This window comes from Bos mutus, chromosome 13 (assembly GCF_027580195.1).
Source record: "Bos mutus isolate GX-2022 chromosome 13, NWIPB_WYAK_1.1, whole genome shotgun sequence".
Taxonomy (NCBI): Eukaryota; Metazoa; Chordata; class Mammalia; order Artiodactyla; family Bovidae; genus Bos; species Bos mutus.
Window position 1 is genome coordinate 57881620 of NC_091629.1, and position 13083 is coordinate 57894702.

General features: G+C 44.5%; 1 protein-coding gene and 1 pseudogene across 1 annotated transcript; one reads left to right on the forward strand and one right to left on the reverse strand.

The window, feature by feature from the left end:
- Positions 1-2586: 2586 nt before the first annotated feature.
- On the reverse strand, positions 2587-4895 carry SLPI (secretory leukocyte peptidase inhibitor). The gene is made up of 4 exons (XM_005893615.3): positions 4775-4895; positions 3972-4130; positions 3352-3501; positions 2587-2755 (listed from the first exon to the last, which is right to left on the reverse strand). Exons 1-4 carry the CDS (start codon positions 4854-4856, stop codon positions 2751-2753), a joined length of 396 nt encoding a protein of 131 aa, XP_005893677.1. The 5' UTR covers positions 4857-4895; the 3' UTR covers positions 2587-2750.
- Positions 4896-12591: 7696 nt separating this feature from the next.
- Positions 12592-13068, forward strand: LOC102284409 (small ribosomal subunit protein uS15-like; annotated as a pseudogene).
- Positions 13069-13083: the final 15 nt, after the last annotated feature.

Consider the following 13083-nt stretch of genomic DNA (forward strand, 5'->3'; position numbering starts at 1 on the left):
CATTTCCATTCCTAATTTTATTGAAGAATTCACATTTCAGTTTTAGGAGAGCTGTTTAAAACTTACTGAATTTTGTTGAGCGTTTTGTTTAAGCTGTTTCCATCTTTGTTCAGAGCAGACAAAATTGGCACATAATTATTTTTTCTTCTACAGGTCAGAGTATTTGGTTGTAGTATCAAATTTTTACTAACCTCAGCAAATTTGTCATTTATAACTACATAACAAATTGTCCCAAAACAGCATCTTAAAACCATTAACATCATCTCACAGTCTGAGAATTAAGGTTTATTGAAATCCTCATGTGTCTTCTTGAAAGCAATTGATAGAAGTCATGAATATATGCTGACATGGTTGAAATAAAGAAATCTTCATAGATAGCCAAGGAAAGTATGTGTAACCCTTCCCTAAAAGGTCATATAATTAAGGTACATCCATCCATTTTGTAAACCATAAATAATTAGTCTGTTTTTTAAACTATAAAAATCACATTTCTCAGATCATATTATCAAAAGAACAAGAAAGTCTGAATTCTTTTCATTCGTATTTTGATCAAGGATTATACAGTGGATTTTTGGAAGGCTTTATTTAGACTTTGTGTGAACTTATTATATGTTAAGTAATAAAACTGGCTGGTTATGTGTAAGTGATGAAGTGTTATCCCACCACCAACATTAACATAAACCAGCATTGTCATCTCCCACCTTGTTTAATGTTGCGGATAACTGATGATAACAATAAAGCATTTGGTAACAGAAAAAAAACATCCAGGAACAGCTTGGCCGGATGGTTCTGATCTGGGGTCTCTCACAGGTTATAATCAAGATGTTTGCTGGGACAAGACTAGACGGAGACTGAAAAATCCACTTCCAAGTCGCCCACGTGGTGGTGGACCTTGGTTCCACAGAGGCTGTTGACCAGAGACATTAGTTCTACTGGGGCCACTCCACAGATGGCTGAATGTCCTCATGGCGTGCCAGCTGAGTTTTTGCCTGAGTAGATGACTGAGGAGAGCACAGCCTCCCAAAATGGAAACTAATCTCTTTTAATGATCTAATCTCATAAGGACAAAATGATCTATCACTCTGCAATGGTTTATTGGTCACACAGACCAACTGTGCAAAAATGTGGGAGGGGACCACATTAGGGTGTGAATACCAAGAGGTGAGGATCATTGGAAGTCAACTTGGAGGGTGGCTAAAATGAATAAAATGAAATATATGAAATTAACATGAAATGAATGACTCATAGAATATGAACTCAGTGGCTCTTCTCCTTTCCCCTCATCTCTGAAATGGTGAATTTAATACATGCAATTGTTGCTCTTAGCATATTGGTTCAAATAGTATGGACTATTTTCTTCGACCTGTGACATTTTTCAGGAGAGGATTGAATTACAATTTCGTCTTTTTAAAAAAATCATTATCTAATTAAGTTCTCTGTTTACTTTAGAATCCATAGAGCACAGAAAAATATGGAGCAAATTTCCCTACTTGGCCCTAGCTCTAGGAATTCCAGCTCTTATTACTTTCCGCTCCACTGAGTTGAAAACAGTATCACCCTCCTGTGTTTCTGGCCAAGAACATATCCTCCACGTGACCTACCGTGACAATATTCCTAATATTGGGAAAGGCAGTCTCAAGCATGCATCCCCCACTGCAGAAGGGGTCTTCGACCTGAAATATGATACTTGCTTACCAAGAGATAGAGAGTCCAACACAGCCTGTGCCAGACTTACTCCATGTGTAGAAATATCTTCCCGTTTCAACCTCAACACATGCTCCTTCATTTTATGTGAGTGTGTGTGCCCTTGGGCACCTGGTCAACCCCACAGCTGTATCTGTCCTCAGCAAGGAAAGAACGGAGTGGAGTCCCTTTACCATTACATGAGAGGAGTGCATGTAGGTAAATTGCCCAGCGTCAGCTGCCAGGAAAGACTCCCTGGCCATGGGAGATCAAAGCCCACTGTGGATGTGTCTTATGGGGTTGAAGCATTGTTTCACCCAATGCTTGATTATGTTTTTGCTTTCCTTGGAGATTCTGATACCAATATATTGGGTTGGCAAAAAAATTTGGGTTTTGTCTTGCAGGATGTTATGGAAAGACACGAACAAAATGTTTTGGTCAACCCAATACAATGGACAGACAGAAGTGTTTGGAGTCCTCCCACAGGACTGATAATCACTTCATGTCGTTCTGCTCAACACTTACTTTAAGACAGAAGAAGCTGTGTCTTGGGAGAGAGAAGAAATGAAAGGGGCTCAAGATCACCGCAGAAGGCAAGTATCCACCATTTTTTGAGAGCCTGCAGTGGCCCCGTAACATTGCTATTCATTTTGCATTGCACATATCAATGCTCCATACACTGATTTTTATCACCACTTTGTAAGTTAAGAGATTAAGATGTTAGAGATAAAGTTGTTTGTCCCAAATCACAGAGCTGAGTCTTTTCAGAACTATGATGTGAACTATGATGTGAACTATGATGTGAGGGAAGCCTCTTATCCAGATATTTCCTCATCACTACCCACCCACCTCATCCTCCCCAATGTATCACAGAAGCAGTATGTACAGAGAGAAACATGCTCATTTATTTATTGATAAGTCAACAGACATTTGTTGGCTTCTTCTGCAAAGAAGATATTGGTGTTAGAACCAAGTCTTCGCCAAGGAGTGATCCAAGACTGGGCGTAGAAATGGAACTCCCACACCACACAGAGTAGGAATCCAGAGACTCTCCCAAACGGCAGGAATCAGGCTGGGAGAGAAAATGAGATCAGGGCTTCAATATTGGAAGCACCCGAGTCATGTTCACATTCTGCCCCGCCCCCCCCCCCCACCCAAGAAATCCCTTGAGATAGAGAAAATAGCAAGGTGCTGATAGAGTTGAAGGAGTCTTGGTATCAGGAGGCTGAGTACAAGCCTCTATTTTACTAGAAAACTCTATAAATCAGAGCCTTGAGCTGGATTATCCTCAAAATCCACTGGTCCCTTGGGCTTTGACCCTAAACAACATCCTGGAAATAACCTTAATAACACATACTGAACAGTACTTTTGACAATGCACTTTCAAGTTAATTATATCCATTTTACATATAAGGAAGCTGAGACTGAGAGTTACTTGCCCAGGACCCTTACTCAGAAGGGCTGGGATAGAATCAAAGCCATGAGCCATCCTATGGAAATTCTTGCCCTGAAGCCTGGGAGAGAGGGCTCTTGAAGACCACAGAGTCTGGCAGAAACTCTGCTTGGGGTTGGGATCAGGAGTCCCCTGTTCATATGCTGGGAACTTCAGAGGGCTGAGACAGAGAGAGTTGGAGGGAGGGAGGTCAGCCTGCCCCAGCCCCTCCTTACCTTTCATAGGGGAAAGGCAGACTTTCCCACACACAGCATTGCAGCACTTTAATGTACCTACGCACTGGTCGTCTGTCTCACAGTGATTGAGGGGTTTAAGCATCAGACATCGGCCATGGACCAATGGACACGTCCCAGGCTTCTTCTTAACTGGAGAGAGTAGAGTCATGGGTTAGAAGGTTTAGGCCTTCCACATCACCGCCCCCTACTTCTGGGCCCCAGCCCCTGCCCTAGCCTGAGCAGAGAGAATCCCGTGTCCATGACCTCCACGTCCTTCCCGAGGCCAGGAAGTACCCCCTGAACATAGGATCTGTTTCTCCTCTGACATCAAACCCTCAGTCAACACAGGAGGCCAGTTGTCCAGTGCTGAGTGGTGGGGTGGCTGCCCACTGCCTGGCTATCTGAATGACCAGATGACTATTACCTGCAAAACTGACCTTTTAGCAGACTGGCTGCTTTACCAGCCAAGTGGGTAACTTCCTGTCTGGGGCTGGATGATTTCCTGACAAACTTGGCTCAACACTTCTTGGCGAAGAGGTGGCCAGGCAGGACCCACCCCCGTCTCCCCAAGGCTGTGTCCTTCGTTCCACTCCTCCCCACCAGCTCTTCCACCTTCTCACCTGGGTTTGTGACGTTGACAGGGTCCAGACATTCAGTTCCGCAAGTGTCGAGGCAACATTTCTTCTTGTGTGGACACTGCCAGTCACTTCTGCACTTGGGTTTCTCATCTCCAAGGCACTGGGTAGTTTTTCTAGGAGGGCAGGCCCCAGCTTTCAAAGCTTTTGAAGAGAAGTTCAAGAATTTGGAGGGGGCTGGGTGTTGAGTAGGCCATCACAGCTCCTGGACAAAGCACCGCTCTCCAGCAGTGACCCTCGCCCAGCTGACTGTCCACAAAGTCCGAAGGGAAGTCCCCGTCTGGACAAGCTTGATGAAATCACACACATGGTCAGGAGAGAGGCATAGGGCTCCCAGCCAAGGTTTCTGGCCTCAGACAAAAGCAAAGGCTACACACAGGGAGTAAGCAAGGCTGAGGGTAATGGAGATGGAAGGAACTAAACAGAGATAAATGGAACTGACAGGGCAGGAGGAGAGCTAGAGCCTGAGGCAGGAAAACAGATTAATGGAAAGAATCAGCAAGAGTCAGACTGATGCCTGGAGAACCAGAGACTAGGAAACAAGGCAGGGAGAGAGAGGAACAAGAACAGCAATGGAGTGAGACCTGGGCTGACAGATGGCAGAGTAAAAGAAGAGTTTTCAGATGCTCAGAAGCCCTCACAGAGACCCTGGAGCCCAGGTGGACATGAACACACTCCCAGGGACATCTCCTGAAGCTAAGCTCAGAGTTCACAGTCTAGAGAAGGGTACATTCCCACACCACCTCTGACGTTGCAGCCAAGATGGTACCAAGGTATCTCCAACTCACCATTTTCAGCACCTTCCACAGCCCAAAGTGCCAGGCTTCCCAGGGCAAGAAGCATGAAGGGGAAGAGGCCACTGAGCTTCATGGTGAGGGCAGGGGCGATGCTGATGGCCAGACCTCCCAATTTATACCTTCACTAGTGGGTGTGGCCTCACCAGCATTTCTTTGGCCCCTCCCAGCTTCCATGGCATAAACAGGAAGGCAGAGACCAGGAAGCTTGATACTAGAGAGACAGTGGCTCATTCCTGTCCCGGGCAAGATGGCAAGGCCACTGAAATAACTGCCAGGGAAAAAATAGAGGAGAGGCGGGCCTGGGAGATGTCGGCAGGCTTATGAGGAAACTATCTCAGGTGTCCATCTGAACCCTGAACATTGTGGGGGCCCCACGTCCCTTAGCCTTGTTAGTGGAGATGGGGTTAAAATAAAAGGTCAACTGCAAAGATGCTATTTAGTCCTGGATTCTTAGGTAAGATGTTGGGAAATGCACCGCTAGTTCTCCCACTCTTGGACTCCCAGGGAATTGTGAAACTCTCTACTGATTGCTCAGTGCAATTTCTTTCTCAAATTTCAGATAACATTGAGACAAGCTGGGATCTGGGAACTGGGACCCGTTTCTAAGTGCTTGCACCTGGACTAACGGCTCCTAGAGCAACAGAATACAACGTATCTATAAGGGACTAAAAATAACTACCCACATGCGCAGTTGGGGCAAATTATGAACAATAAGATACAAAAAGCCCAAAAACCCAACTGCCACTTCTGAGATGTGAAATGGAGCAATAACAGGGTACTACACATGCACTCTGCACACAGCACCGCCAAGGAGGTGGGCAGACCACTCAAGCCACCCCTCCAGCCCCCTGGACTCATCCCCAACGTCACTCCACACAAAGGACCGGCTCACCAGCCCCCCAAGCAAGTGAGCAAGAAAAACTGTTACTTGTTTTCGCTCTCTGGTGTCCCAATAAAGACTTGCCTGAATTAAGAAATCTTATCAGACCTCTTCTGGATTTCCATCGATTAAAAGATTCCAAGAAGCCAGGTGGGTCACAACAAATTCTTCAGCTAACAGATATTGATCTCTGCGCCCCTCCCCCCGCCCCAATATTTATACCCTTATGTCTCCAGTGCCTATTCCATGTCTGGACATGGAAGGTGCTCATAAATAGTTGTCACATAAAAGATACAGAAGAGCTCTGCCTTCAACAAAGCTCTTTGGAGCTCAGTTTTCCTGACTGAAATGGGACAATTCTAACAAATCAGGCTTCTCAGAGAGTTTTGAGGTTATGGGTGCGGAAGGACTCTGAAAAGAATAAATGAATTGTTTCCCTTATGATTGAACAGAACTGAATCTGAGCTAAAGGGGCAGAGCAGCTCACCAGTCACTATAATCAACATTTAGTTATAGTGTGTAATTTGAGATGTTAGAGGAATGCTTCCTACCCCTACAAATTTCATGCCATAACAAAAAATGGGCTTTTCTCTAGTTGCAGCAAGCGCGTGCTACTGTCTGTGGTGGATGGGCTTCTCTTGCAGTGACTTCTCTTGTTGTGGAGCACCAGCTCTGGGGTGCACGGCCTTCAGTGGCTGAGGTACGTGGGCTCAGGAGTTTCGGCTGCTGGGCTCTAGAGCACAGGCTCAGTAGCTCTGGTGCATGGGCTTAATTGCTCCATTGCATGTGGGATTTTCCCAGATCAGGGAAAATCCCTGATCATTGACATCATCGAACCCATCAGACATCAGATATCATTGAACCCATGTCTCCTGCATTGGTAGGTAGATTCTTTAGCACTGAGCCATCAGGGAAGTCCTGAATAGATGACTTCTAATTATCAAAGGAGTGATCATTCTCTCTAGAACCCAAGCCAAATTTGTCTCACTGCAAAATCCAAACTCTCGCCCCATTATCACGCAACTTCTTGATGCTTGGAAGTTCCAATTCACTCTTCAAAGTAGAGGTTTATGGAAATTCAAATAGACACAAGAGTCTTGCATTGCCAAGCTCCACAGGAACTAATTTGTAAAATATCCTCCAACTAGACAGGCAGTTGATTCCTGTATGCAGAAGTCACTCAATGATTTAAATTTGGGGGGACTTCCCTGGTGGTCCAGCGGTTAAGAATCCATCTTCCAATGCAGGGGATGAAGACCCAGTGCAGTTTAAAGAAAAATGGTGGGAAAAGAAAATAAAAATGCCCCAGAGAGCTACTATGTGGGGGCTTTCACTCCTAGCTGGCACACTCAGGAGGGCAAGCGAGAGACAGAATGTCTGACTTCCATCAGTGGGTAATACCACAGTCGGGTCAAACAGCCTGGCTTAGGTTCAGGACTCTGCTTCTCACTTATACCACCCTGGGGACGATTTGATTCTTCTTACTCCGGGGTAAGAATGACAGAATTGGCCAGACTTCCCACTCTCTGTTTCTTCCTATTTTCCTCAATGTCACACTCAAGAGAGTATCTGCCGTTTTCTAAATATTTGCCTCAGAAAGTGTGAAAGAGAGGAACTTCCCTGGTGGTCCAGGGGTTAAGAAAATGAGCTGCTACTGCGATGGGCGAGGGTTCGATTCCTTATGAATTACGACTCATAAGCTGCACAGCATGGCCAAAAAGAAAGAGTGAAAGAGGAAATGCTCCAGCTAGAGTTCTCTATCTGTGATTGATTATAAAAAGCCAACTCTGTTCTCGTCAGAAGAGTTCTGTGATCGATTAGCAACGTCTGCATGGACATTATATAAGGATTACGGCATTGTCTGATTATTTCTGTCCTTTATATGTGTGGTTCTAAGTTTTTAAATTATACACTGTTGGAAATTCCCTGGTGGTTTCGTGGTTAGGACTCCGTGCTCTTGCTGCAGGGACTGAGGGTTTGATTACAGCTTGCGGAAATAAGATTCTGGAAACCATACAGAATGGCATATGTGTATATATATATATATATCATGGACTGTTAAGATTAAAAGGGATTCAAAGGTCAGGTCAGCAAGCTGTAGCCTAGAGACTAAATCCAGACAACTGCTTATTTTTCTAAATGACTTTTTGTTGGAACACAGACACACATTCATCTATGTATTGTCTGAGGATACTTTCTCACTACAGTGGGAGGGTTGTATAGTTGTGGCAGAGACTCAAATTCGTCTTTAGACAAAGCTAATATTTACTCTCAGTCCTTCATAGAATATGTTTGCTGCCTCCTGATCCAGACCCAACCTCCCACTGGGAGCAGGAGACTGAGGCCCTCAAGAGAAGGTACAAGCCTGGAGCTGCATAATGAGTGAATTACACGACACCAGATTGAGCGTTTCTAAAACTGGTTACTCCCATACTGATCCCCAGAACCTATTTGGTAATGAGAATGGGTGGACACTCGTCCTTCCAAGCCTGATCTCAACCCAAGATTGATTCACTGAGCCTACCTCTCACACCCTCTATAGTCTTCTATAAATACTATAGACTCATTCATTCATTCAGTTCATTCACACAAAAATCATTGAATGAATTCTTACTGCGTGCCAGGCTCTCAGCTGCAATCAAGAAGATACACACAGTCGATACCATGTGGTTGCTAAGAACTTAAACTTCACATTATAAATCAATTATACTTCAATAAAATAAATATTTAAAAGTATAAATCAACTATACTTCAATAGAATAAATAAATTAAAAATTACAGATCAACTATACTTCAATAAAATATAAATTTTTAAAAAAAGAGCCTTGGGACTTCCTTGGTAGCCTAGTGGTAAAGACGCCGCTCTTCCACTGCAGGGGGCACAGGTTCAAGCCCTGGTTGGGGAACTAAGATCTGACATGCCACAGATCAAAAAAAATTAAGTTAAAAAAAAAGAACCTAAGCTTAAGGTCTGAGATGTCTAGTTTGGAAGAAAATCATTGACCCTCTCTGAGGCTGTTTCCTCAGCTCTAAGATGGGAGTGTTGGTTTCTCCTGTCGTGTGATTGTGGTAAGGAATATTTGACAAGCACTCAGCACAGAGTCCAGTCCACTCAGCGTGGTGGACATTTTTCCTATGACGTTCAGGTACACTGGATGTGAGGTCCTTGGGTCCTTCGGTCTTGGGTCCTTCTTGCTCAGCCCCATTAAATGCCTGACTGAGCCTTTGAAACAGAGTTGTTCTTAGGGCGTGTGTGCAGGTGGGGGGTGCCCTCTATCTATGTAAACAATTTGCTTTTTAAATATATTACAAAATTCACAGGCCCGTGTGAGGTATCATGGTTTATCCACGAAGGTTTGAAATAATTGTAGAGAGGGAATTCCTTGGTGGCCCAGTGGTTAAGACTCCATGCTTCCAATGCAAGAGGTGTAGGCTTGATCCCTGGTCAGGGAACTAAGATCCCACAAGCCATACAGTATGGCTTAAATAAATAAATAAAAATACTTAACAAAACAAAACAGAGGTTTCTTGAAGGAGAAGGATGAAATTTAGAAACATAAGCCTGAAATTTAGAAACTCTGCCTGACGTTCCAACCTGCTGTCCTGCAGAATTCGGGTGCAAGAATGCAACATTCTTACCCAAATTTTCAGCCTGTCCTATGAATTTCATAAAAGCCAGGAATGCAAGAGCCAATATTAAAAACGAAGATACTGTCTTTTGTTTTCTCTCACTCTTTAATCCTCTTGCTGTTTATCCATCTATCTATGTATCTATCATCTAGGTATCATGTATATATACGTGTATGAAAGTGAGTGTCAGTCGCTCAGTTGTGTCAGACCCTGCGACCCCATGGACTGTAGCCCCCCAGGCTCCTCTGTCCATGAAATTCTCCAGGCAAGAATACTGAAATGGGTAGCCATTTCCTTTTCCAGGGGATCTTCCTGATCCAGGGATAGAACTCAGGTCTCCTGTATTGCAGGCGAACTCTTTACTGCCTGAGCCACCATATAAATATAGATACCCGGTGGCTCAGATGGTAAAGAATCTACCTGCTATGTGGGAGACCTGGGTTCGATCCCTGAGTTTGGAAGATCACCCGCAGGAGGGCATGACAACCCACCCCAGTATTCTTGCCTGGAGAATCCCCATGGACAGAGGAGCCTGGCAGGCTACAGTCCAAGGGGTCCCAAAGAGTTGGGCACGACTGAGCGACTAAGCACATCTCAGCACATAGGCATAGATACAGATATATAGATATATAGGTATCATATAGAAAGGTTCTCTTTCTCTCGAGAACCTTAATCAATATACCTTTCCATCCTCTGCAGTTCCCAATACCATTTATTTACTTATTGCCCATGAGGCTGTATCATCCACTACGCCAGCCCTCAATACGGTGTCCAATGACTGTCTCAAAGGTTGTTCCTTTTTGATCACAAATGCAGCTAGCAGGAAGGTGGTCTGGCAGCTGGTGGCTACTGTCCATGCTGAATAGTGGGATGGGACCCAGAGCACCCATGGGACTCTGCACTCTCCCTGTTGAGTATCCCCATGCCTATGGGAAGCAAAGTCAAATGACAAGTTTAAAATATCAAGGGAATTCCCTGGTGGTCCAGTGGTTAGGATTCCGTGCTTTCCCTGCTGGGACCCAGGGTTCAAATCCTGATCGGAGAACTACTATCTTGTAGAGCGCATAGTGTGGCCAAAAAAAAACCAAAAACCAAACCTTGACAGATTGCAAAAGAAGGGGAAGAAGTTTGCTTGGGTTTTTGTTTTTTAGTATCTTTAACAGCACTTTTTTCCTGACTTTTTTTTTTTTTTTTTTTTTGCCACATGGCACGTGGGATCTTAGTTCCTTGACCAGGGATCGAACATCACCCCTCAGTACTGGAAGCTCAGAGTCTTAACTCCTGAACCACCAGGGAAGTCTTACTTTTTTCCTGGTTTTGAAGAGAGGCCCCCACACTTCCACTTTGCCTGGAGCCCTCTAACACTGCGTGCCCTTGGTCAGGACACTGCAGCTCTGTGAGCCTCAGCCTCCCCAGCTGTATAATGAGAAGGTTGAACTAGGAGGTGAAGGACTTGTCTAGAATTAATGTTGCCATGACCCTACATCCAGGCACAGACTGAGGACACAGGTGGTGGGCTCTCCTGTTCTCGGAGGCACTTGGCCATGCTCACAGGCTGGCCTCTTAAGACCTAGGGTAGGAAGAGGGGCCAGGAAGGACCAGTGGCTATTCCTTCTTAAGACTGTGAGACTCACGGCCATGCCTGTCTGACTGTCTCTCCCTTTCTCTCTCAAACACCATCTGCCCTGCCATTCACTGGTGTTGGGGGAGAGGAGAGCAGCAGGTCTCTGACATCCTTTATGTTAGATGCTCTTCTCTGTCCCTCAGTTTACCTACCTCTTTGCCAATTGATTTGTTTGTCTCCACACTACACTATGTCTTCCCTGGTGGCTCAGCTGGTAAAGAATCTCCCTGCAATTTGGGAGTCCTGGGTTCAATCCCTGGGTTGGGAAGATCCCCTGAAGAAGGGAATGGCTACTCACTCCAGTATTCTTGCCTGGAGAATTCCATGGATAGAGCCTGGCAGGCTATAGTCCTTGGGGTCACAAAGAATCGGACATGACTGAGCGACTAACACACACTACACTATGGTTTCTTTGAGAGAGAAAAACGTGTCATTAAAAGATCACAGACTTTGGAATTACATGGACCTGGTTTCAAATCCTGACTCTCCCACTTAATAAATGTCCCTTTGCATAATTATAGTTAATCAGGACTGAGCATTTGCTATGTTCCAGGCTCAGTGCTGAGCCCATTGCATGATTTATCACTTTTAAACATCATGACAATATGTGAAGTAGGTGTAACAATCATCCAATTTTCTAAATAGGCTCAGAGTCCGCCTTGAATACAAGGTACAGAAAGAGGGAGTACTCCGGGCGCAGCTGATCGGGCAATGCCTGACCCGATGCTGCTTGCCCAGATCTGAAAGCACCCAAGTGGCACCCTGAGTCCAAAGCTGGGGTCAGAGGCGAGAACCCCTGTGAGGATCACCTCTATAGCTTGTGCAATTCGTGTGCCCAATGTACAGACGGTAAATGAGCCCCAGAGAGAAATATCAATTAGCACGAGCTTTGTTTGATGCCATCTTTTAAAAAGCATAGGGAAATCCCTGGCAGTCCAGTGGTTAGTACTCAGTGCTTTTTAAAGCTGTGGCCCAGGTTCAATTCAGAACTAAAGTGCTAAGACCCTGCAATCCATGAATGTGGCCAAAAAAAAAAAAAAAGGAAATAATATATATATTTTAATTTTGATGGAGTCAGTTTTACCCATCTCTCCCTCTATGGATTGTACTGTTTATGTCATATTCTCCTTACACAATCCCTTCCATTTTCTTTAAATCTTTTTATGAATTTTATCTTCCACATTTAAGTTATTAATTCATTTGGAATTTATTTTTCATGGAAAGTTTGAAGTAGGGATCTTGTTTCCATTTTTTCCTAATATGGAATGCATATCATTGATCCCCTATTAATTTATAAACTACATCTATTTTGTCCCAAGTTTTCATATATAGATGTATTTCTGGGCTCTAGTTTTACTCAATTTGTCTATTATCAAATCCGTCTTCCTTAATGTTTTTAAAAAAAAAAATATATATATATATTTTTTTTTTGGGCTGTGCCAGGTCTTACTTGCGGCATGCAGCATCTTTGATCTTCCTTGAGGGATGTAGGTTCTTTTTAGTTGTAGCACATGTGATCTAGTTCCCAGACCAGAGACCCAACCCAGGCCCCTGCATTGGGAGTGCCGAGTTTTAGCCACTGGACCACCAGGAAAGTCCCTGGTGCTCTGTTAATGAACATCTGTGTTTTAAAAATCTTGGTGCTTTGCCTTTTGCTACCACACCGCCGCCATCATGGGTCGCATGCACGCTCCGGGGAAGGGCCTGTCCCAGTCGGTTCTGCCGTTCCCACCTGGCTGAAGCTCACTTCTGACGACGTGAAGGAGCAGATCTACAAACTGGCCAAGAAGGGCCTGACTCCCTCACAGATCAGTGTGATCCTGAGAGACTCTCATGGTGTTGCACAAGTACGTTTTGTGACAGGCAACAAAATCTTGAGAATTCTTAAGTCCAAAGGACTTGCTCCTGATCTCCCTGAGGATCTCTATCATTTAATTAAGAAAGCTGTCGCTGTTCAGAAGCATCTTGAGAGGAACAGAAAGGATAAAGATGCTAAATTCAGTCTGATTCTGATTGAGAGCCGTATTCACCGGTTGGCTCGATACTACAAGACCAAACGAGTCCTACCCCCTAATCGGAAATATGAGTCATCCACAGCCTCTGCCCTGGTTGCATAAATTTGTGTATTGTACTAAAGCAATAACATCATTGTTTAACAGAAAAAAA

Coding starts and splice junctions, on each gene's coding strand:
- SLPI (XM_005893615.3), bottom strand. CDS start 4,856: ATGAAGCTCAGTGGCCTCTTCCCCTTCATGCTTCTTGCCCTGGGAAGC. Junction 4,131..4,774: donor TGTGGAAGGTGCTGAAAATG/GTGAGTTGGAGA, acceptor TCTCTTCAAAAG/CTTTGAAAGCTGGGGCCTGC. Junction 3,502..3,971: donor TGTCAACGTCACAAACCCAG/GTGAGAAGGTGG, acceptor TACTCTCTCCAG/TTAAGAAGAAGCCTGGGACG.